Source organism: Neovison vison, chromosome 14 (assembly GCF_020171115.1).
Source record: "Neovison vison isolate M4711 chromosome 14, ASM_NN_V1, whole genome shotgun sequence".
Taxonomy (NCBI): Eukaryota; Metazoa; Chordata; class Mammalia; order Carnivora; family Mustelidae; genus Neogale; species Neogale vison.
The window spans coordinates 482297-504655 of NC_058104.1; the positions used below are offsets into that span (position 1 = coordinate 482297).

Sequence of the window (22359 nt, forward strand, 5' to 3'; positions counted from 1 at the left end):
GAAGCATCGCAATGCAACCGTGAAGAGTGAAGGGGGCGACAGAAGCAGGCGAGGACAGAAATGGGACGGCCAGAGGCAGAAAGAGAAGACCAGGACTGGGTGGGTATGGGGGTTCTCTCCTGGGGACAGGGGAGGGGGACAAGAGACCCAGCGGAAAAAAGCAGAAGACCAAAGTCAATACTGTCTGCAACTAGTTTCTGAGGCCACAAAGGCATGAACGAGGGTCCACGTGATGAGAAGTTTGTATCCAAGGAACCTACAGGGAAACAGTGTACAAGGAACAGGACCCCAACAGTGAGGTCTCTGAAGGCGGGGACAGGGTCTGACTCTGCAGGGCCCAAGCCCAGCTGTGGGCCTCACACACAGAAGATGCTTCCCAGGAGTTCAGAAACCCACAGAGAGTGCAGCAGCGGCCCCTCGCTGGCCGCCGAGACCCAGTGCCTCTAACACAGAGCCCACTCTTCCCTGTCAACCTACTTCTGTGTCACGGTCCTCCAGAGGCCCAGGGGCCACCCAGCTTCTCCTGTCCCCATTTCTGCGGCCACGTTCCCAGACCACCTCCGAGTAAGACCACTTTAGGAGCCTCCTCCCGGGTCTCTAAACCACCAACCCCAGCCCCGGCGTCCTCTCCAGAGTTTCCATCTGTGGGATGCAGACGTGTGGCTATGCTCTGCCTCCCAAGACTGCCTGGCTGCCCACGCCCCCTCCGGACAAGCTAGGCTGCCTGCCTCCTCCATGTCCCCCCTTCCCATCACACGTCTCTGAATGAGCCTGGGACCCTATCGCCCATGCCCCTCACACTATCTGAAGAGGAGGAAACAATCCCCATCTTCCAGCTGGGGATGCTGAGGCCCGGGGAGCAGCTCCCCTGCACGCCATACTGCTGCTCGGACCCAGGTCAGGCAGCTCTAAGGCACAACAAATGCTCTGCTCCTCTGTTTTTTTTTTTTTTTTTTTAGTATTTTTTAAAAATATTTTTTATTTATTTATTTGACAGAGAGAGATCACAAATAGGCAGAGAGGCAGGCAGAGAGAGAGAGGAGGAAGCAGGCTCCCTGCTGAGCAGGGAGCTTGATGCGGGACTCAATCCCAGAACCCTGAGATCATGACCTGAGCCGAAGGCAGCGGCTTAACCCACTGAGCCACCCAGGCGCCCTGCTCCTCTGTCTTCTCAGCACGGAGCTTTGGTCCGCATCACAGAGCTGGCCCAAGGTCACCAGACAGCGAGAACCAAGCCCGGGCATCTTCCTCTCGGGCCATACGACGCCATGTGGCTACCGGCCATGTCACGGATGCTTCTGTATCTTTATTACACACAGAGCTAAAGAACCCAGGGTTTTGAGAGGGGAGGGCACTGGACCTCGACACCCCTCCCTCCGCCTGTGACAGAGAAGGGCACTTGGAGGTTCAGTGAGCTGCCCAAAGTCATGTGGCTGACGGCGGCAAGAGTCAGGTCGCCAGGAGGATGTCCATCTCTAAAAACAAAACCGTGTGCCTTCACTGGGGTCAGACACAGAGGACGAGGACGACACTGTCCTATTAGGCAATGACTCCCTACCCCGGAGCTCGCTTTCCGAGCCTGCGAGGCTCCTCCACGGGGTCAGGAACATTCACAGAGCGCAGCAGACCAGCAGTGCAAGGTGCTCACGAGCCCCCAAGGGGAGAACAAGGGCCTCCCTTGCTTCCTGCGCACTGCGCCTTCTTAGCATGAAAGATGCTTCCCGTGAGGTCAGGGAAGTCCGCCTGGGGTGCACCTGCCTCCGGCCTGGCGCAGGAACACATCCTCGTGGCCTGGGTCCATGGTACAAGAGAGCAGGGACCTCTCACAAAGGCTGAGGACGGCACCCCTGTGCCGAGGACCTGTCCACCTCAGGTCACCATATGACACCGTTGAGACGGAGGAAAAAGGCCCAGGTCTCCCGGGGGCCACTCCTGCGCCCCTCGGAGCACATGTCACCCACATCGGGCACCACAACCGCCAAGCGGACTTTCGGAGCCTGGCCGTGACCAAAGGGGCACCCTCTCCACCAAGGCCACTCCCAGGCGGCGTGTCACCTCGGCAGGCGGATCCAAATGCCTCCCCGGGGCTGGCGTCCGTCACTGCGCACACCGCCATCCGCCAGGCCTCCGCGAGCTGCCCTACTCCACGCGGCCGGCACTCTCCAGGGCGGCCTCCCACCCACTCGTCCCTCAACTGGTCTCTGCAGAGCCCGTGCGGCCGCTGTGGCCGAGCCGCGGAAGAGGGTCCCTGCCTCTGAGGCAGCCGGGTCCGGAAGCTTAAGCTGAGCTGGAACCTCACAGCCCATAGTGTGCGTGGCCCCCACACAAGACCAAGCCCTAGCATCCTTCCCACTTCTGGGGCTGGGCTCCCTCACAGGCAGACTGCTTCTCGCCAGACTGTCTGAGAAAAGCATAACTAAAACCCCCTCGCGTCCGTGAAAACATGTGCCTTCGCCATCAAACAAGGTGAAGACTTTGTCAGTAACTGCTGACACCCCGCAAGCACCACACCTGCGGGCCTCATCGTCCTCTGGCGTGGCTTGCGTCGGTCCTCAGGGCCAACATTGCGCTGACGAAGCATCCTAGCACGCACCGCGCTCCGCCGCTTACGACAGAACTCGTCCTCACATCCAGGACTCTGCTCTCGGAAACCATTCCTCTGTCATCTTGACATCATCGTAGGATACGAAACGAGACAGGTGGCACGACAGAAAATTAAAATCCTACAATATCCTTGCACAGCAAAGGACAATTCCACAAGCAAACACCGCAGAAATCTTTGTCCTGACATTAAAAGCCAGCGAGGTACTGGAGAAGCAGCTGAGCCTTCAGACCAGTACTGAAAGGTCACCTCACCTGTTTGTCCATCCTCTGCCCACGTCTTCGATGTGACACCAGTGGAAGCCGTCCAACTCTAGAACAACTCCGAATCTAGTAATTTACAAGAGACCCCCAGCTGCAGGGCTTTCCCTCTCTAGCCTGCACGGCTCCGCCAGGGCCCGTCTCAGAAGTGGCCAGGGACACAGGCCTCCTGCCCTACCATGCACAGGGCGTCTGGGGCATGCAACAAGACATGCCAGGGTCTTCTACCTTATGGTGCAGCAAACAGGGTGCATGGGGGGAGGGGCGTGGAGTCCTGCCTTCCTCCTCTTCTCCCAACAACCTGAGGGCTTTCGGCAGAACCCCGTGCCCTGGCCCAGGTGGCCACAGCGGCCTCCACTCTGTCATCACTGCACCTGATTTCATTAAACATCAATTACTGACTCACACCGGGCACAGGAATCAGAGCGCTGGGGCCTCAGTGGTCTGTGACAGTCTGACTGTCCCCCTCCCTCTCCGGAGAGCATGAAGGGCAGGGAGCTCGAGCATGCATAGCCATACCTCAGCCAGCCTCCTGGGGCCTGGCCCAAATGCCGGGCAGCGACAACACAAGCGACTGCAGAGCCTACGACTGGCAAACTGTGCCTGCATGACACATGGGCACGGCCCTGAGCGAAGGGGGCGCATTCTGACCACTCCCAGCCTGGGGCTCCCCCGGAGGCAAGGGCTAGGCAGAGCCCACGAACACAGAGCTACCATGTTTTCAGGCAACCTACCTTCTAGAATGCTCTCTTGAGCCACACAGGATCGAAGTCCTGTCGGCACAGCTGACCCCTCACCCCTAAACGTTAAGGTCAGGATAGCTTTAGGCACTATCCCACCCAAACATTTTGGAAGTAAGGAACCTACAGTCTGGGCACGTCAAGGAACTTTCCCTTCGCCCCACAGCTGAGCCAGCCACAAAGCAGCTCTCCCCCATACGGTACTCGTCTCCCGAAGGCTGACCACACTGGGCTGACTGAGCTCATCCAATGTCTTCTAAAAACACCTGGAAACTACAAGCAGCCCATAGTTTACGTAAAATATAAGTTCTATACGGTGATGTACTGATTCCTAAGCACAAGCACATTGAGACCCGGTGACGCTGCCCCACTGTGGAGAGGGCACATTTCATGACCGGCTGGCCCAAAGGCAGGGTGAGTGATGGTTCCTGGGCACAAGTGGGGTAGGGTAGGGGACTGAAGGGCATCAGAGAAACCGAGAGTCTACCTTACCCTTACAACTGTCCCCACAGAGCACAGCAGCTTAGCAGCAGTCCTGGGACCTCTTTCTCTACCTCCCAACAGGTGACCCAGTCTACCCGTCCTGACGCTATATTTCCCTAACCTCAAAGCTATCCACGTTTTCCATAACAGAAGCGCAGGGAGCCTTTTAGCCACTTACAGCATGGCTTGGCTGTGGTACTTACTGGGGAGTCAGACACTGGTATTATCCCCATTTACAGACAAAGAATTCGAGGCTCCAAGAGAGACCAGTTTGCCCAGAATCACCCAGATCACCAACTGGCCAGAGGGGGAATGGCCTCGGGGCTCTGAGTCCTGGACCAGGTTCTTACAGATATGTGAATTCTGGATCTCAGTCTTACATGCACCCCTGGGTCACTGGGCACACGGTGGGGTGCTAGAACACGCACAGCCGCATCAGGCAGATCTACTGGCTCCCGGCCTGCAGCTCACCATGTTTAGGTCGGGCACGATACTGAAACAACCAACCTAGGTTTCTGCACCCATTTAAAATGGAAGAAAAAGGGCTGTAACACGTGCGGCACAGAGATGCTAAGTCTTCACGCCCTGCCCCTTAAAATTCCAACAGAACCTAATTCGGAATCATACTACAAAAAAATTATTTGTTGAAGTTGAGAAGACTGTCTTCTCAGAGAGAAAGAAAACCCAGTGGTGTGCACAGAGGCACGAGGCAGACTTCCTTTTCTCCGTAAGACTTTTCCTCCAGAGTCACTGCGAGGTTCACACACCTGTCTGCTCCAATTCAAACAGGCAAGAGCGGTCAGTGGTCAACAAAGAACCATCAACGACAGGGCCAGGAGCACTCCTGGAGTGTAATGGAAATTCACTGCTTTCAAGTGAAAAACTAACAAATGCCAAGACTGTCCGTTTCCTCACTGATCCGCTCTCAGCACCCAGGGTGGAGACTTCCAGCCTGGAAGACACACGCTCCTCTAAGACCTGCTTGCAGAGGTCCCAAGTGTGCTCTCAGAACCGGACCTTTGCAGGGCTGTTAATGGAGGCGATCAGTGAGCACGGGGTACAAAGGCATGAAGGGGGGGGTCCTGGGCACAGTGATCAGGCCCCAGCAGGAAACTTTGGCTTCTGAGAAGCACAGCAGACACACTTCTTACTCCTAAAAGCTACCATTATGGTTTAACCTCCTCGTTTATGTAAAGAAACAGTCACTTGCTGAAACAGGAAAATACGTAAAAGTCACTAGAAGCACCAATTCTAACAAATATCCATTTTCCTAACGGAAAGTCGACTGCTGCTCCAAGCCACACACTGAGACAAGAAACAAGAAGAGAGAGGCCGATGCCTGATGTGAAGCTAATCCAGGAGCCCTTCTGTCTGAGCCACGCTGAACTGCGCAAATAAAAGCACGCTTCCCCTCATCACCTGACCTCCGAAAGCAACTGGACCCCGAGGCCATTCACAGGCGATCACGCCACCACCTTGTTTCCTCTGACCAGTCACTGCTGTTGTCTCACAGTTGAGTACGCTTCTTCTTCCAGCAGATCCAACAAGTCAAAGGAGCAGACACAGGTCAGAGGGCCAAGGTGGCAAGGTCGTGGCTGCTGCTAGGGCTTCTGAAGCCACAAACCCACCCATGAGGGCATCTCAGGAGCTTCCTGGTGATAACTCAGACATACCTGTAACTAGGAGGGAAAAACTATTTTTTTACAAAATAAAGCTGGTAAAACAAAGCAACGCTTTGCTAATTGATCAGCAGCTTTCACGACATAAACGCGTAGAACACGAGGTTTCATTTCTGGAACACACTAAAGTATCCTACACTCACAACTTTAAACATGTTTACATCAAGAATCTTTATACCAAAAATCTGGTTGAGGCCCACACGATTGCCGAGGCCAGCCCTCCTCAGGTGAGGAGAAGACAGAAGACAGCATTAATTGTACATACTGGGCAAAGGTCTCCAAAACGGTTCTCACTCCATCAGTTTCTGAAATCTTTGTCAGGTTATCGGGGCTTCTGATAAACGTAAATCACCATTTCCCAAGGAACCAAGTAAAAGCCTCTTTCCTGCAAAACTCCCTGGAACGCTGTTGCATCTGCCATCTACAAAAACGGGCAGCCGTAAACTCGGCCTCCACAGAAAGAACGGGAAGAGGAGCTCACTTGTACAGTCAGGAAGGCGGCCTCCTAAACGGATGAGAGCAGCGGCGACAGTGGCACGTGGTTTTCTTCTTACCGGGGTGGGGACCCCAGTAAAGCTGTACTCCCTCTCTCTCCTGGAGCAGGAGGGCAAACCCCCAGCCTGTTCCCTGCCCCTATCAGGCCACAACTGCTCCTGTGGCCTCCTGCCCCAGGAGACACCGTTTCTGTGGAACCGAGGGAAGCCTTAGTGGACTCAAGGGGCTGCCTGTGGATGTCTTCAGGACTCCTGAGCCTGGGTCTACCTGGGGTAGAGGGCGACTGGCCGCTGCCAGACCCTGAGTTTGGCTCCAGTAGGATCGGGTTTGGAGAACCCACTCCTTTGTTGTGTGTGGGCCAGCTGACGTCCGAGAAAGAGATAGAACAGGTTCCCTTCCCCAGAGCATTGTGTGCGGTTTAAAATAGCGTCAATCAGGGACGATCCTTCCCGAGAAAACGAAACCCGCCCTTCAGGAACCCATTGTACTTGCCCGGAGAAGGGTCCTCACGTAGTTCCGACACAGACACAGGCTCACGGTGCCCCCCAGCCGCGGGCGCCAGGGCGCGGGGCAGGGCGCGGGCGGGGATCCCGGCCCCCCACCCCCCCACCAACCCCCGCGGGCGCCGGAGATCCCCCTCACCTTTGCCGCGCGGCCCCGAGCCGCCCGCGCTGCCGCTCCCCCCGGCGCACGACGAGTCCTTCCTGAGCCTCTTGCTCTGCGGCCTCACACTGGACCGGAGGAAGTGGTGCTGGTCCTGCGGGCAGGCGGGCGGCGGGGACGGGGCCTGCGGGCCGTCCGCGGGCGCCGGGGGGCCGTCGTCGCCGTCCCGGGGGGTCCTGGTGTCCCTCTTTGTGCCGCCGCTCTCGTCGGCCGCGTCCCCGCCGCCGGGCCCCTCGCCCTCCAGCGAGTCGTCGTCGGCCGCCCGCTTGCCCAGCCGCTTGAGCCCGTCCTCCCCGCCGCCGCCGTCTCCCAACTTCACTGTCATCCTGGCGGGGCAGGGGGGGAGACCCCGGTGAGGCGCGCGCCCGGCAGCCTGCCCGAGAAGTTTAGCGCACCGATGCCCTCTCAACATGGCCGCCGTTGTTTGTTCCCGATCCCCTCCCGGCCGCCCGCCCGCCGCCGCCCGCCCGCCCGCCGCCACCGCCCGGCCCCGGCCCAGCCGCCCCCGGCGCCGACCCCAGGAAACGGCGGCCCGGCGGCGCGGAGGCGGCGGGCCGGACGGCCCCCGGGGGCCGCGCCCGGACGGCCCTGCCCGCGCGCTGCACCCCGGCCGGCCGGGTCGTGGCGGTGGGGGTGGGGGGTTGGAGGGGCCGGGGTCGGCGGGGAGGAGGGGGGGCCCTGGGGGGGGCGGGGGGTGGTCCCGGGGTTGGGGGGGAGAGCTCGGGGCCGGGCCCGGAGCCACCTACCCGGCGGGGCCGCGGCTCATGGCCTGCGCGCCGGGCCTCTCCCCGCGCCGCCCGGGCCTTGGCGCCCGCGCCCCCGACCCCACCCCTCCCCGCCCCCAAAACGCGCGGGGCTCGGGGCCCGCGCACCTGCCCTGCACGCGGGTCCCCAAAGTTGGCCCCGGAGTGGGGGCGAGGGGCCCGGATCCACCCTGCCAGGGGAGAGGCGCGGGCTCGCCTGCGTGCACAGGGGACTCCATGGTGGCCCTCGGCTGCCGGTCCGCCTGCTTATTTTAAAACACACTTAAAGAGTAATAAGCTCGCGGTTTCTGGGAATCTGGCTTCCCAGGGTGGGAGGTGTGTGCTGCTGCAGAGATTCGCAAATTTAAAATGACTCTGCAACAAAGAGCCCGTGGCGTGGGACAGGTGAGAGCCACCCGTGGAGGCGACCCCACAGACATGTCCAGATCCAAACGCAAGAATGGGCAGTGCAAAAACTCTTGATAACTGTTAATAAAATTCTTGCATTCACTCTGTCACCCACTGCTGCGTGAAATGTCAACAACACCTGGCGACTATAAAAATGCATCCCAGAATGCAGACCCACTCAAAAATTATCTCGGAATCTGGGAGCATCCACACTATGAGCCCCAAAAGGGTCAGTAATGTGTACCTGTGATAAAGCAAGAAAGACAAATATTAAGATTCCTCAACAGGTGTTGAAACTGTGCCCAAACTCTGTGAGGTCCTCAACACAACTGCTCAGAATGGAAACATTTCCATTCAAAAGGGGAAAGTGAGCAGGACAGCAGGGCTGACAAGTGAATACAGAAATAGGGGCAAGGATCTCTCACCCAAAGACTGACAAATGAGTAAAAATCAGAGTAACACCTACTACCGCTCTGATGTACTGTGTCACATAATGACCAGTAAGTTTTCTTTTGTTGGAACGGGTCTTAACAAATCATTTGAATGATCTAGCTAATGCTAGTAAAAACAAAAGACAACAAAAACCCTGACCAAAAAAAGAAAAAGAAAAAAACCTAGACAGGACAAAAGGCCAAACTTTTTAAAGGACTTCATTGTGTAGGGCTTCTCGCTGCTCCTTTCTCAACCTTTCCATTCCTACTTAAGAACCCTGGAAATACCTCAAAGGGCCTCTCTCCGGGTTATAATGGGGAGAACCCTACTCCCAGGGACCTATTATCCCCAAACTGCCCGCCCTCAAGTCAGGCCCGGGCCGAGCACAGGCCAGCCACAGCGGGACACATCTGCCCGGCTGCCCGGCGGAACACTGGAGGACACTAAACTGAACATGGGAGGACAAGGCCTTTCAGGATCAGAGGATACGGACGCGTTCGGAGCTTTCCCCTGCAGGAAAAGGAAGCCACGGGGATGGAGTCCCTCGACCGAAAACCTCCAACGCTACTTCCTGACCGCGCACAGAGGTGGACTCAGCTCCAGCAAAACCCCCGCCCGGCCCCGTCTGTCAGGTTTCGGGAAGGAAAAAGCAAAACCCTCCGCGCCTCGGGCTGACTTGTGGCCGCACACACACAGTGCTGTCACCGCGGCACCGGTCGGTCCGGGCGCCTCCGGGCCACCCCGACAAAGCACCGCGTGCGTAGCCACCGCCGCCAGGGCGCAGACCGCGTCCCCGCTCCCGCAGCCCCGCTCCGGCTGGGGGCCGGGCCTCGCCGTGACAGCCGGTCGGGGCTGCCCACCCCTCCCGAGCCCCAGCCCCCGGTCACCTCCTTCATCCACGCCTCGCAGCGGCCTGGCTTCGCGGGCTCCCCGGGGGCCTCCCGGGCGCCCGCAGAACCGGCCGGGCCGGGCAACCCCGGCCCCCGAGCGCCCGCTGCACAGAAGCCGCGACGCCGCTGTGGTCCTCCCGCCTCGGAAGCAGTTGCCCAGAGGCGCTCGCCCCGGCACGTCCCCTCCGCGCCCGGCGAGCGGCGGACGAGGATGAGGGTGCCGGTGCTGCAGCCTCTCAGCTCCCGGAGGCCGGGCTCACCGCGCTCAGCAGCAGTTCCGGCTACGGCGGCCCGGCGGAGACCGCGGGGACTGCGCGCGGGGCTGGGCGGAGCGGACGGCGCGCGGGGAGGGGCGGGGCGGGGCGGGGCGGGGCGGGGCGGGGCGGGGCGACGCGCGCGGGGACGAGCTCGCCCGAGGTTTCCAGCGGGCGCGTCTCCCCTAGGGGCGCTGCCATTGGCCAGCAACGGGCGCGCGCGCTTGTACGTACGGACGCTGGGCGGGGGCCCGCGGCGCGCCTGTGACGCCAGTAGTGTTGTGACGCCGGCCTCGCGGCCGTGCGAGCCAGTGCGTCTCTCCGGATTGGTGGATGGACAGCCAATGGGGCCACGGCCCGGGCTGTGATTGGCCGGGGCCGTGTTGACGGATGCGTGAGAAGAAAACGCTGCCTCAGCTCAGAGTCTTGAATCCGGCGCGGACCGAGTTTTTAACGAGAAAGTGTGAAAGTGCAACGGAGTCAGATAAACGCGTCCTTCATTATATTGAGAGTTTGCTTTTGAAGGTCCTTGGCGTAGTAGATGGCGCTGGGCACTCGGGTCATATTTCTCCGTCATGGAGAAACAGGAGTGTGTTCTCAGTTTTAAGGTGTACTATGGAGGCGAAGGATCAGAGAGATGGTGTCTCAGCAGCGTCCGGGCCTGCAAGGAGCAGTGTCACAGGGATCTAACACATGCAGGGGAGGATAAGAGAGATGGTGTCCCAGCAGCGTCCGGGCCTGGGGGGAGCACTCAGGAGCCGTAAAGATGTAATATATGTAGGGAAGGATACGAGAGATGGTGTCCCAGTAGCATTCAGGCCTGGAAAGAGCACTCAGGAGCCATAGAGATCTAATATATGTGGGGCAGGATGAGGAAGATGATGTCCCAGCAGCATTCAGGCCTGGGAGGAGCACTCAGGAGCCATGGAGATCTAGTGTATATGGGAGAAGATAAGAGATGGTGTCCCAGTAGTGTCCGGGCCTGGGAGGAGCACTCGGGAGCCATAAAGATCTAATGTATGTAGGAGAGGATAAGAGAGATGATGTAATGTATGCAGGGGAGGATAAGAGAGATTGTGTCCCAGGGTCCAGGCCTGGGAGGAGGACTCAGGAGCCATAGAGACCCGTGCACAGCGAACAATCACAGACAATGATCCCGTACTGTAGTTATGTGATAGGACTGACATGGCCACAAGGCCATAGTACGACACGGGCATATCAAAGTACTTCACAGCACACCTTAAACTTACACGAAGCTACATGTCAAATTCTTTCAGTAAAAAAATTCTAGTGTCCGCGAAAATGAAGTTTTAAAAAACCGGGATCTACCCTGTACCTATGGGATCCAGCAGCTAAACTGTCGGGTCCAGTAGTATCTGCACTTTCCTCTTTTATGTTTTCACTGCTTGACAATGTGGACCCTTTCGTCGTAGCAACTTTTTTTTTTTCTTTAATGACAAGACATGGCTTTGTTGCCCAAAGCGAATCTCGAAGCGGAAGCACGCCTGACCGAAAAGGCCAGGGGGCACGTTGCTGGAGCCTTCGGGGAGGTTGGCGTCCGAGGGGATGACGCCGGGCGCGCCCGTGCCTGCCACCTTCTTGACGAAGGAACGCACACGTCCCCCCCAGAGCGCCGCAGCTCAAGTGTGACGTCGAACCCACTGGCTTTTTTCCGAAATCCTCTCGAACCACCAGCCCGCTTCCCGGAGATGAGAGAAGCAGGGCCCCGCCGACGGCCTGCGGCCTGGGAAGCCCCGGCAAGAATCCGCACGGCTGCGGCGCTCCCCCACATTCTCTCCGCCGGGGGACGCGGCTAGAAAGGTGACCCGCAGGAACGTCGCCGGCTTCCTTCTCCGCGCACAACGGGTCAATCCTGACCTCCAACCTCCCCTTTCCGAGCCGGCGTTGTGGGGTCTAGACAGCGGCGGCGACCGGGAGAGCGTGCCCGGGAGGACCGCCGGGCTCCCCGCCCACGGGGACCCACCAGGAGACCGCGGCCCTCGGCCCCTCACGAGCGCTCCCGACCGTCTTCGGCTCTTTCCGGCCGCTCGGGGCGCCTCGGGAGGCCTCGGCGTCCGCCGCGCTCCCTTCGGCTGTTTCCGCCGGCCGCGCGCAGCCGTTGTCCCGGCAACGCACGGCGGCGCGACGGCTCCGCCGGGGTGAGTGGCGTCTGCCGGCTTGCGCGGCGAGAGGCGGGGGAGGGCCCGGGAGCGGCCTGGGGCGCGGGAGCTGGCGGACCCCGCAGCGGGCGGGACCCCCGGCCGGCGGCCTCCCGGGTCATCCTCGTCCGGAAGCCGTGCCACGGCTGAGCGGGTCGGGGCCGGGCGGGCGGGAGCGGGCGCGGCGTCCGAGGTAAGCGCGGGAGGATGGCCTCCGCGGGCGCCCTCCGGGTCCCCGGGAGCGGAGGGGATGAGACCGCGGGGGGCGGGGGGGTGCGGCCCTCGCGTCCTCGGCCAGCGGCCGTGACCCTGCACCGCCGGGGACGGGGGCCGAGGGGGCGTCTGGCGGGGTGGCCGAGAGTGCCCGCGCCCCTCCTCTCAGCCCCCCTGCACCCCTCAGCACTCTCTTCTCAGCCCTTCCCAGCCGCCCCTCAACTTCCCTCCTCTGAGTGGCCCTCCTCTGAGCCGTTCTCAGCGCCCCTCCTCTCAGCGCCCCCTTCTCAGCCATCCCTCAACTTCCCTCCTCTCAGCCCCCCTCAGCGACCCTCCTCTCAGCGACCTCAACCTCACACCCCCTCCTCTTAGCTGCGCCCCCCCCAGCCCTGCCCCCCTCACCCGCAGCCCAAGTGTCTGCTGAGAGCCCCTCAGCTGAGCCCCCGGGGACTGAAGACAGGGCTGGGCGGGAGGGGAGAGGAGAAAATCGCTTAGAACAAACAGAATTTTTGTCTTTTCCCGGAAGTGTATACATTGGCAGACTACTTTGTCCTGTCGTGGAGACGGAGAGCAGGTGTGAAGGAGAGCGGTAGCGCCCGTTTCTGAGCCGACGCTGCCCGTCCCGCGTTCAGGTAAGCTGGGCCCTGCTGGTGCTCTCTCCGCCGGCTCTGGAAGCTTCGGCGAACGGTGTCCGCAAGTGGGCTCCCCCATCGGCAGCTCGGCAAGAGCATCCGTCCTTATTGACAAACACCGTCCCCGAGGTCACCAGGGGCCTCTTCCCGGGTTGGGGTCACTGCCGGGGGGGCCCCTGCTCTGTGGGGCAGGGGCAGCTGCGGGTGGGGGACAGTCACCCCGCCACGCACTGGTGATGAAGTCCAAGTGCCGGGGCGAAGTCAGGGCCCTTTGGGCGAGCCGTGATGTCAGTCGGAGGCTGGGGAGAGAAGCTGCGAGAAAACCCCAGGCCGAGGAAAAGCCCCTCCAGATCAGCTGGCATCCGCGCTCATTACAAAATGAGAAATGAGAATAAGAAACAAAACCAGCCCAACCTGGCCTGACTTCTTTAAGAATGAGGAATCCCTTCCCCGTCAGTCTGACACACGGACGTTCCTGATTTATCAGAGGAGCATCTTCCCGAGGCGAACTTGTAAAATCCGAGCGCGAGTTTCTCACAGCCCAGGATGTCAGCCTGTGGCGCAGCCCACGAAAACTCAACTCGCAAGCCTTCCTTTGCTGTTTATAAACACCCGGCGTTTATGTGGGTTTTTTTGCAGTTGTAACGACTTTATGAAAGCTCGTGTCCATGCTGCGCTCCGGAGTCAGGGCGCTGACCAGTGTAGGTGTCCGCTCCGTGGTGTGCACGTGCGTGTGTGTGCGTGTGTGTGCGCGTGCGCATGGGAGGCCTCCGGATCCTGCCGCTCCCCTGACTCCAGTGCCCGCCGCTCCTTCAGCCACCACTGGCCGCTTCGCCAGTAGCTCCCAATATGTGCTCTTCACTCTGTGCCAGAAAGAACATCGTCTTAAAACCTGTGCCCTGGTACCCACCGTTCCACTTCTTTCTCTGAATCTGACTATTCCAGATCCTTCCCACAGGAGGAAACACACTGCATTTGTCCGTCTGTCACCGCGCAGCGTGTCTTCCCCTTTCCTCTGTGCCGTGACGCGGGGGAGTTTCCAGGCGGTTAGCACCGCATCTCCTGAGCGTGCACAGCATCGTGTTGGCTCATTCCACCTGTTGGTGCGCGTTTGGGCTCTTTCCACCTTTTGGCTCCTGTGAGTAGCGTCTCTCCAAGCACGGGTGTGCAAGGATCTGCTCACGCCCCCGCTTTCAGTCTTCCAGGGATGGACCCAGCACTGGAATTGCCGAATCACAGGGTGATTTTATGTTTCAGTTTTAAGGAACCACCACACTGTTTCGCGCAGTGTCCGTGACAGTTTACACGCCCACCGGCGGTGCACAAGCGTTCCAGGGTGTCCACGCCTTTGCCAACGGTTCTTTTCTCTTCCTGACCACAGCCATCCTGACGGGCCTAGCGTTGAGGACTGTCAAGGAAAGCAGACCCATCTACAAACACTCTGCTCTACCAGTCAACGTCCCGGCGCTGACTATGGGGTGTGAAGCGGGCAGTGGTGACCACCTGTCATTCGCCATCCCACCCAAGGGGCGATAAGCGCATCTTTTCTGGGAGAGGAAGATGTTAAGTTCGGAACCTAATCAAGTCTGGCTTCCCCACAGCTGCCAGGGCTTTGCTTTCTTAATTCTCCAACGAGGGAATCCTGATGCCTCCTACAACCTGAGAGCCGGACGTGGAAGACAGCCTTGGTGTTCACACTTTATCATAAACTAAATGCTGGCTTTTCCCGTCTGCTTTTGTGAAGCAGAGTTGTGTTTCTGTTTGGATGGAAATTTTTGCTTGAAGGACAGCTATAGAAATAGGAGTTGTCTTCGTTATGATGAATACGGACAATCGGGATTTACACGTGTGGTCTGGGCAGCTGGACTTCCTCTTACGGTTTTGACAGCAGCGTTTTCTTCTTTTCCATTGCACCCTGAATCTTCCCAGGTCCAGTCTCTTGCTTCTAGTTGTGTATTTGTTCCCTGTTAGCTCTTCCACGTAAAGCTGCCCTCGTGGTCTTAGGGCTGTTTGTAAGTTGCACTGTGTCACGATGGATGGTTTGTGATGCTTCTTTCCTAATTCTATGTGGTCATTTCTTCTCATTGTTCAGAAGCAAAAGGACGTGGCTGCTTTTCTTCCCCGCAGGTTTCGGCTTTGCCTAGGTCTGAGTTTCATCATGGCGCTCTATTTTGACCACCGAATAGAAGCCCCAGACTCTGCCGGGTCTCCTTCGCACATCCACTGGCACCCCGTTCATCCATTCCTGGCGGTGGCCTCTGTCAGCACGACCTCAGGAGGCAGCGTGGGCATATACCTGGAACAAGTGAGTCCTGGGAAGCAACGTGTCTGACTTCAGGGCTTCTGGCTCTTGTGTCCCTTTTGTTCTCATATGTGTGTGCTCGTGCATGGGTGTGGTGTGTTGTGTGTGGTGCGTGTGTCATGTGCGTGGAGGGGGTATGCTGTGTTTGTGTGGTGTGTGCATGTGTGTGGTACGTGTGGTGAGTGTCATGTGTGGTGTGTGTGTCATGTACAGGGGATATGTGGTATGTGCACATGTGTGTGGCATGTGTGTGTGAGGTATGGGGTAGATGTGTGCTGTGGTTGTACATGTGTGGTATGTTCTGTGTGTGCATGTGTGATGTATGTGTTGTGTGTTTCGTGTGTGATGTGTGTGGTATGTGCATGTGTGTCCAGTATGTATGCTTTGTGGTGTGTGTTGTGAGTGCGTGGATGTGACATGTGTCCTGTGTATGTGGTGTGTGTGTGCTGTGTGGTATGTTTTGCTTGTGTGGCGTGAGTGTGTGATATGCGGGGGTCTGTGTGTCCTGTGTGCTATGTGCATGTGTGTTGTAAGTGTGGTATGTGGTACGTCTGTGGTATGTGATGCGTGGTGTGTGGTACTTGGTGCTCGTTTGGTATGGGTGTGCAGAGCGTGTGTGGGTCACGTGTGGTGTGTGTGTTGTGAGTGTGGTGTATGGTAGGTGCTATGAGTGTTGTACGCAGTACGTGTGTGGTATGTGGTGTGCGCGTGTCGTGGGGCAGTGTGGTGTGTGTGTCTTACATGGATCACTTCTTCCTAAGGTGCAGATTCTTGTATTACAAGAGCCCTGTGATGTGGCGAATTCAGCCCCCCTACTTCGGTTTGGGGACATATTTAGGGATGTAAAACCGATTCCACGATCAACCCACACCTCCAACCAGAAACGGCCCCTGCACACTGCGCCGTCTGTGCTCCCTGGTCCAGCCTCCTGCTGGCCACACGGGCCATGGGAAACCACTAGTGTCCTGTGCCTGCTGTAACACATGGCCACAGGCCGAGTGGCTTAAAACAGAAACGTATCCTCTCACCATTCTGGAGGTCAGAAGTCTGAAATCAGGGCTCCTCGGGGCCATGGTGTATCTGAGCGCTCTGGGGTGGGCCTGTGCCAGGCTGGGCTCTGGCTTCTGGCGGCTTCTGGCAATCCTCGGCAGTCCTCGGCTTGTACTTGCATCACTGCACCGCCTCTGTTGTCACATGTGCCTCTTCTGTGTGTCCGTGTCTCTTTCCTCCTGTTATAAGGGCGCCAGCCATCGGATTTGGGCCCATTCCAATGGCCTCTTCCTAACCTGATCATCTGCAGAGACTCTATTTCCAAATAAGGTTGTATCACAGACACCAGGATAGGACTTCATGTTTTTGTGCTTTTTTAAATTAAGATTAATTTAGAGAGAGAGCACGTGCGCATGGGCAGGAGGGGAGGAGGGAGAGAGACTCCCAAGCAGACACCCCACTGACCACAGAGCCTGACGCAGGGCTCGATCTATGACCTGAACCCAAACCAAGTCGGACGCTTAACTGACTGTGCCACCTAGCACCCTAGGACTTCAACATCCCTTTTTCATGGGGCACCATTCCAGCCCTACTGGAAGCTTCGTAGAAGCCCCTCCAACTTCTCACGTTCCGCCCACTCCACCCCTTCCTCAGCGCACGACACACCTCGTGCTTCAAGAAGAAAATCAGATTTTCCTTCCCAGTCCTTAACCCTCTGCAAGTGCCGTTGCCGCCCCTGCCACTTCAGTAAAGCAGCTGGGGTCACACTGACATCTGCATGCTCTCAGGTCCTTTTCTGATGTCCTGCTCTCTGCACAGTTCCTCATTTTCATGAAGTCTCCCGGGAAACAGTCTGGAGGTGAGGGGGTGCTGAAAATAACTTCGGCCTTGCAGACCCTGAAAAGACTCTTGGGGTCACCCCAGAGGCTGCTTAGAGAACCTTGGGGTCAGCAAACTTGACCTCTTGGCCCACTGCTTGTTTCTGTAAATGGAGTCATATGGGCACTCGTGAAAATGCTAGCCGGCAACCAAGCAGTTGTGAGCATGAGGTTGACCGCTGGGATAAGCTGCCTGGCGTGCTCGGTTGAGTGTTAACTGTGTGTTTTTGTAGCGCAACTGAGAGCAAGCTTGGCGTTTCTCTGAAAATCAAGGAGGACATTTCTTTTTTTTTTTTTTTTTTAAAGATTTTATTTATTTATTTGACAGACAGAGATCACAAGTAGGCTGAGAGGCAGGCAGAGAGAGGAGGAAGCAGGCTCCCTGCGGAGCAGAGAGCCCAATGTGGGGCTCGATCCCAGGACCCTGGGATCATGACCTGAGCCGAAGGCAGAGGCTTTAACCCACTGAGCCACCCAGGCGCCCAAGGAGGACATTTCTTTAATAAACGGCTCTTTTTATTTTCTGGCTGATCTCCATGTCAGTGATTAGCCAGAAGTCCCTAGAATCGCTGTCTCTCTTCATAATGTGGAGTTTGCTTCTTGCCTGTTGCAGGGCGAGCACGTGCCTGATACACACGTGGAGAGGTCCTTTCGGGTCACTTGCCTGTGCTGGCACCCGACGCGCCTGGTGCTCGCTGCCGGGTGGGAGACCGGAGAAGTGACGGTGTTGAACAAGCAGGACAGGGAGCAGCACGCGGTGCCCCCCACACACACCTCCGACATTACCGTCCTCGAGTGGAGCCCCAGCGGGAACTGCCTCATGTCTGGGGACAGGGTGAGCAGACTTGGTGGGCACTGACTTCAGATCCCTGCCTTTGCCTCTCAGTGCCCTTTGGGGTACATGTTGGGAAGGGCGTTAAAGACCAGAGTTGTAGAAACACGTAGTTGCGGACTCTGGGAGAATCTGGAGACATTTTATTGTTGCGGGAAGGGGGGTGGGAGCCTGTCACCGCGTCCTTCAGCAGCCCCTGCTGGTAAGTGCTTCGGGGCTTTCCAGTCTTCGGCTAAACAGACAGAGGTGTGGAGCCAGCTTCGCGCTTCTGTTGTTCTGCATGTGCAAAAGTTTGGGGAGGGTCTTGTAGGTGGGGCGCCTGGGTCCCAGGGCATGAGCATCTGTGGCGGGTGCCCAAGCCTCCCTCCGTGGGGCTGGTGCCGGCCCCCGCCAACACGCCAGCCCGCCCCAAACCCCGACAGCTGGATCCAAATTCAGAATTTTGCTGAGAAAAGTGGCGTGTTGGCAGTGTTCTACTTAGCACTTCTCTTGCTATTAAAGGGAACTGTTACTTAGAGGGGCCAATTATGTATCCTTTTCTGATCAAATCACTTGCCCATTTTGGTGTTGATTTGTTTCCCTTTCTTCTAGATTTTTCTTATTTTTTTTTTTTTTTAGATTTTATTTATCTGAGATACAGAGAGCGTGAGCGGGTGAAAGAGAGAGTACGCAAGTGGAGGGAGGGGCAGAGGGAGAGGGAGAAGTGGACGCCCTGCTGAGCGGGACCCTGAGATCATGACCTGATCCGAAGACAGACGCTTAACAGACTGAGGCCCCCAGGTGCCCATAGATTTTTCTTGTTTCTCAATTCAGTTTCTACCTAATGACATTGCGCTGCCCTCAGACTTCTAGTTCCTCAGTGATCTTTCCACTCTCCCTGCCATGGAAGGGATTGGCAGATCCCTTGTAGGAACAGAGGAACTCCCAATCATCAACTCTCATCGTCCTTTTGAGTATATTAAGAAACAACTAACAAAACAGATTCCCCAGGCATTCAAGGAAACCCAGATCTGTACTGTCAAAGCTTTCCCAGTCAACATATTTAAGGACAGAAATCTTGATCCTTCCAAGAAAACCTACAGTAGTGCTGGTCTGATTGAATAACGGGCTCAAGTAGGGAAACAAGTACGGAATGAGTAAGCCTTCGTGCTGCTGTGCCGCTGAGAGCCGTCCTTACCAGCATTGGCCAACGGTCTTCTGTCTCCCGCCAGAGACTGTTTTGGTTAGGGTGGGCTTGGTTACCGGTGAAGCCAACCCAGACTATCGGAAGTAAGAAGGGACACTTAATCTGAAGCCGTTGGGAGTGTCCCATGGTCCCCGGGACAGGAGGACAGCTGGCTTCCAGATGTCTAGACCAAGATGTGTGCCAGTGGACACACATCTCCTTGTAGTGTGCCCCTTCTGCCACAGCCATCTCTTTCTCCCGTGTCTCCCTATTCACAAGGCAGCACCCCTAGGTGCTGGGGGCTAAGTTGAGCCATCTGATAGGTGGTTGGTTGTCCTGGCTGCTGCCCCGCACTTGGGCGAAGATCCAAAGTCCCCCTTGGTAACAGAACAGAAGACACTGCTGTGGCCCTTATCCTGGGAAATTCCAAAGGTTTTAGCAGCTGTGAGCCATGAACCAGTGGTGAAGATTTGTAGGTTTGGTCGCCTGAATGACCAAACATCCACTTCTTTTCAATTACAGTGGTGTAGAGCCTAGCGTGTTACTGTAGCACACAGGAAACGTTGACTTTGCAGGAAACATTGACTTTGCATGAGTCTCTTGTTTCTTGCCTATAGATACCTCGTCTGAGGCTGATTGTATAAACTTGTGCTGGATGAAGTTTGAAGGGTGGTGGGAGTGCTCAGGGTTTGCCTCCAGTCTAACCCCTGGGTGTTGTCTAGAAACACAGGGAGGGAGGGAGAACACATTTGACTCCTTGTAACTTTTCTAAGAGATTTATTGTGCACGTTGCTTGGTAAGGCCAACAGTACAGTTGATTCTCGGACAACTTGGGGGTTAGAGACCTCAAGCTCCTCCCAGTCACAAATCCGCATAGGACTTTGACTCCCCGAAAACTTACCTACTGATAGCCCACTGTTGACCAGGAGTTTTGCCAATAACATGGTCAATTAACACACGTTTTGCACGTTGTGTGTGTTACATACTGTTCTTGTAGGTTAGGATAAAGAAAGTGTCAAAGTCACGAGGAGGCGCAAGTACGTTTACGGCAGGCTACCGGATCCGTCCACAGAAACCGCACGTACGCAGACCCACGCAGTTCAGACCCGAGTTGTTCAGGGTCGTCCGTATCTGGTCAGCACATCCTGAAGGGGCACTCCCCAGCCTGCCTGCAGGCATCGGATAAGCCCTGCTGATGGAGCGAAGGGCAGGAGGGAGAGTGTGGGCACTTCTTCGTGCACTGACCTCGGGCAGGAGGCGCACCTTGGGCCTCACAGCAAAGGGCCTCTTTGAAAATGGACTCGGATAGAGGTGGCGGCCTGCAGCAAAGCCTGGCTTATATCCCGGCCAGAGGCCTCCGGACTGGTTCTGGGGTGCCATTTCCCCACCATACCTCTAGCGCTGGGTGGCCCCCACAATTTGAGACCCTGGTGAGTAAAGGGCTGAGCCTAGAGTACACCTGGCACCCAGAGGCTGGTTTCCTGGGGTTTCGTCCCGTAACAGCAGCCAGGGCTCCTTGGAGGGATGGCTCATTCTAGAACCGGGGATGGACAGTGAGCCTAGAGAATCTGTCGTCAGAAAGAAAGGAAGTGCTCATGAAACCCACAGTACGGGGTGTGTCAGAGGGACACGGGAGCTAACGGAAGACCCCCCCACCAGGGGCCAAACCTGGGACATCAAAATACACAAAGTGGGGCTGGATCGTAACCTAGAGTCGAAAGTCAACGGCCATGATCTCAGTGGTAGTGTAGCCCTATGATTTATGGTAATTAAGTCAGAGAAATCTCAGAGAAGAGAAATCTCGTGTGCTGAGGCCCCCCAAATGATTTATGTGGACGGTTCTTGCTCAAGGAGGTGACCTCCTTCCAACCAGAATGGGGCTGAGAGGAGGAGGGGACAAGGTCACAGACAGGACCTCGGCCGGGAGCGGAGGGGCAGCAGCGGCACAGGCGAGTCACGTCGGCGTCACCCACCCTGACAAGCCACACTGTGATGAGGCCGCGTGGGCTCCGTGGCCTTCTCCCCAAACCCACGGCCCAGTCCAGTCACGAGAAGAGCATCAACCAAGTCCCCGCTCAGGGACGTCCCACAGCATCCCTGACTGGTCCTCCTCAAAGCCGGAGAGGCAGAGACGCTATCCCAGCCCAGAGGAGCCTGAGGGGACGTGACACCCAAATGTCCTGTGGCACCTGGAGGGGATCCGGGGACAGAAAGCAGGCGTCAGCGAGGAGTTAAACGTGAACAAAGCACGACTCTGGCTAACACGCTCTGTCATTTGAGCCCGTTAACTCTCAGAGCTGCTCCGTGCTCATACCACCTGCCAGTCGGAGAAGCTCGAGGTAGAGAATGGGACTTCTCTGAATGACTTGCCACTTTTGGTAAATCTGAATCTATTCTAAAATCATGTTTTGGGGTTTTTTTAATCAAGATTTTTATTTATTTGACAGAGAGATGGCAAGCAGTGGTGGGGGGAAGTAGGCTCCCTGCCGAACAGACAGCCCGATGCGGGGCTTGATCCCAGGACCCTGAGATCATGACCTGAGCTGAAGGCAGAGGCTTAACCCACTGAGCCAGAGAGGTGCCCCTGTAATCACGTTTGAAAAGCCAATTCGTGATCATTGTTGTCTCAGGCCAAAGGGCACACGGGACGGCTTCTGGTTTCTTTGCGAGAGATTTTTTAATTATTTGTACTTGCCAGTGCACATGTTGTCGTTGTGTAGTTGAGTTTAAAAGGAACCCGTGTGTGATCTGTGGCACAGCATAACTCTTGCCTTCCCTGGTCACCCTGTAAGAATGTGTCTCCTCCGTCCGGTGTTGGGTTTTCCAGCTCGGTGTCCTGCTCTTGTGGAGGTTGGACCAAAGGGGTCGAGTGCAAGGGACGCCGCTGCTGAAACACGATCACGGGAAACCCCTAACTCACTGCATCTTCCGGGTCCCCCCTCCTGGCGAGTAAGTAGGAGCTCAAAGGGAGGCCTTGTCCCTATATCCCCAGGGGGCTGGTCCCGGGCGGATCCTCCTGATGGGTCAAAGCCCCAGCTGCCCCGGGCACGTCTGTAGTGACCACGCCTGCCCGGAAGGAACATCTTCCTGTAAGGAATCCTGACTTCCTGTCATCTCTGCCTTTCAAAGGGACCTCGTTCAGTTGGCGAAGGCGGCTGTGAGCGGTGATGAGAGAGCCCTGGACATGTTTAACTGGAGGAAAAGTAGCTTTGGAAGTTTCCTGAAAATGCGATCTCAAGAGGGGCTATCCTTCTTTGTCAGCTTGATGGATGGTGAGAAACTTAGGTGGGGACTCCAGGACTTTGAAACCTTTTAGGGGTTCTGCTAAGGTTTTTAAACAAAGAGATGATGTATAAAATAGGCTGTGTGGGGCCCCATTTTAGAGTGACACGTCCGTTGCTCTCGGCGGTGACTTACCCAGTGGTCAGAGGCGGGCCTCTCTTTGTCCCCCTAGAGCTGGATCGGCAGTGCTTATGTTGGGAGGGCTCCCACGAGGGGTCCTGTGCCAGCCGTGCCCCTCAGCTGCTCCCACGTGCACC

The 22359-nt window shown here is 57.1% G+C and overlaps 2 protein-coding genes across 4 annotated transcripts in view; one reads left to right on the forward strand and one right to left on the reverse strand.

Annotated features, from left to right (window-relative positions):
- CRAMP1 (cramped chromatin regulator homolog 1) overlaps positions 1-9635 on the reverse strand; it is a 55305-nt gene extending 45670 nt beyond the window's left edge. Inside the window, exons 1-2 of the mRNA XM_044234209.1 lie at positions 9393-9635; positions 6902-7248 (exon numbers count right to left, since the gene is read on the reverse strand). Of these exons, the coding sequence (XP_044090144.1) occupies positions 6902-7247 (346 nt within the window). The 5' untranslated portion in view covers position 7248; positions 9393-9635. The remainder of the gene's footprint in view (positions 1-6901; positions 7249-9392) is intronic.
- A 2109-nt stretch (positions 9636-11744) lies between these two features.
- The window catches only part of IFT140 (intraflagellar transport 140), a 71595-nt gene continuing 60980 nt past the window's right edge, over positions 11745-22359 (forward strand). Inside the window, exons 1-6 of one of the 3 annotated variants that reach the window (XM_044233621.1) lie at positions 11745-11808; positions 12548-12653; positions 14781-14958; positions 17437-17658; positions 21648-21769; positions 21950-22092. In XM_044233621.1, coding sequence (XP_044089556.1) covers positions 14812-14958; positions 17437-17658; positions 21648-21769; positions 21950-22092 — 634 coding nt within the window. In that variant the 5' untranslated portion in view covers positions 11745-11808; positions 12548-12653; positions 14781-14811. Of the gene's footprint in view, positions 11809-11985; positions 12002-12547; positions 12654-14780; positions 14959-17436; positions 17659-21125; positions 21199-21647; positions 21770-21949; positions 22093-22359 lie in introns of those variants that run through there. The other 2 variants (XM_044233620.1, XM_044233622.1) reach the window with 2 other exon arrangements.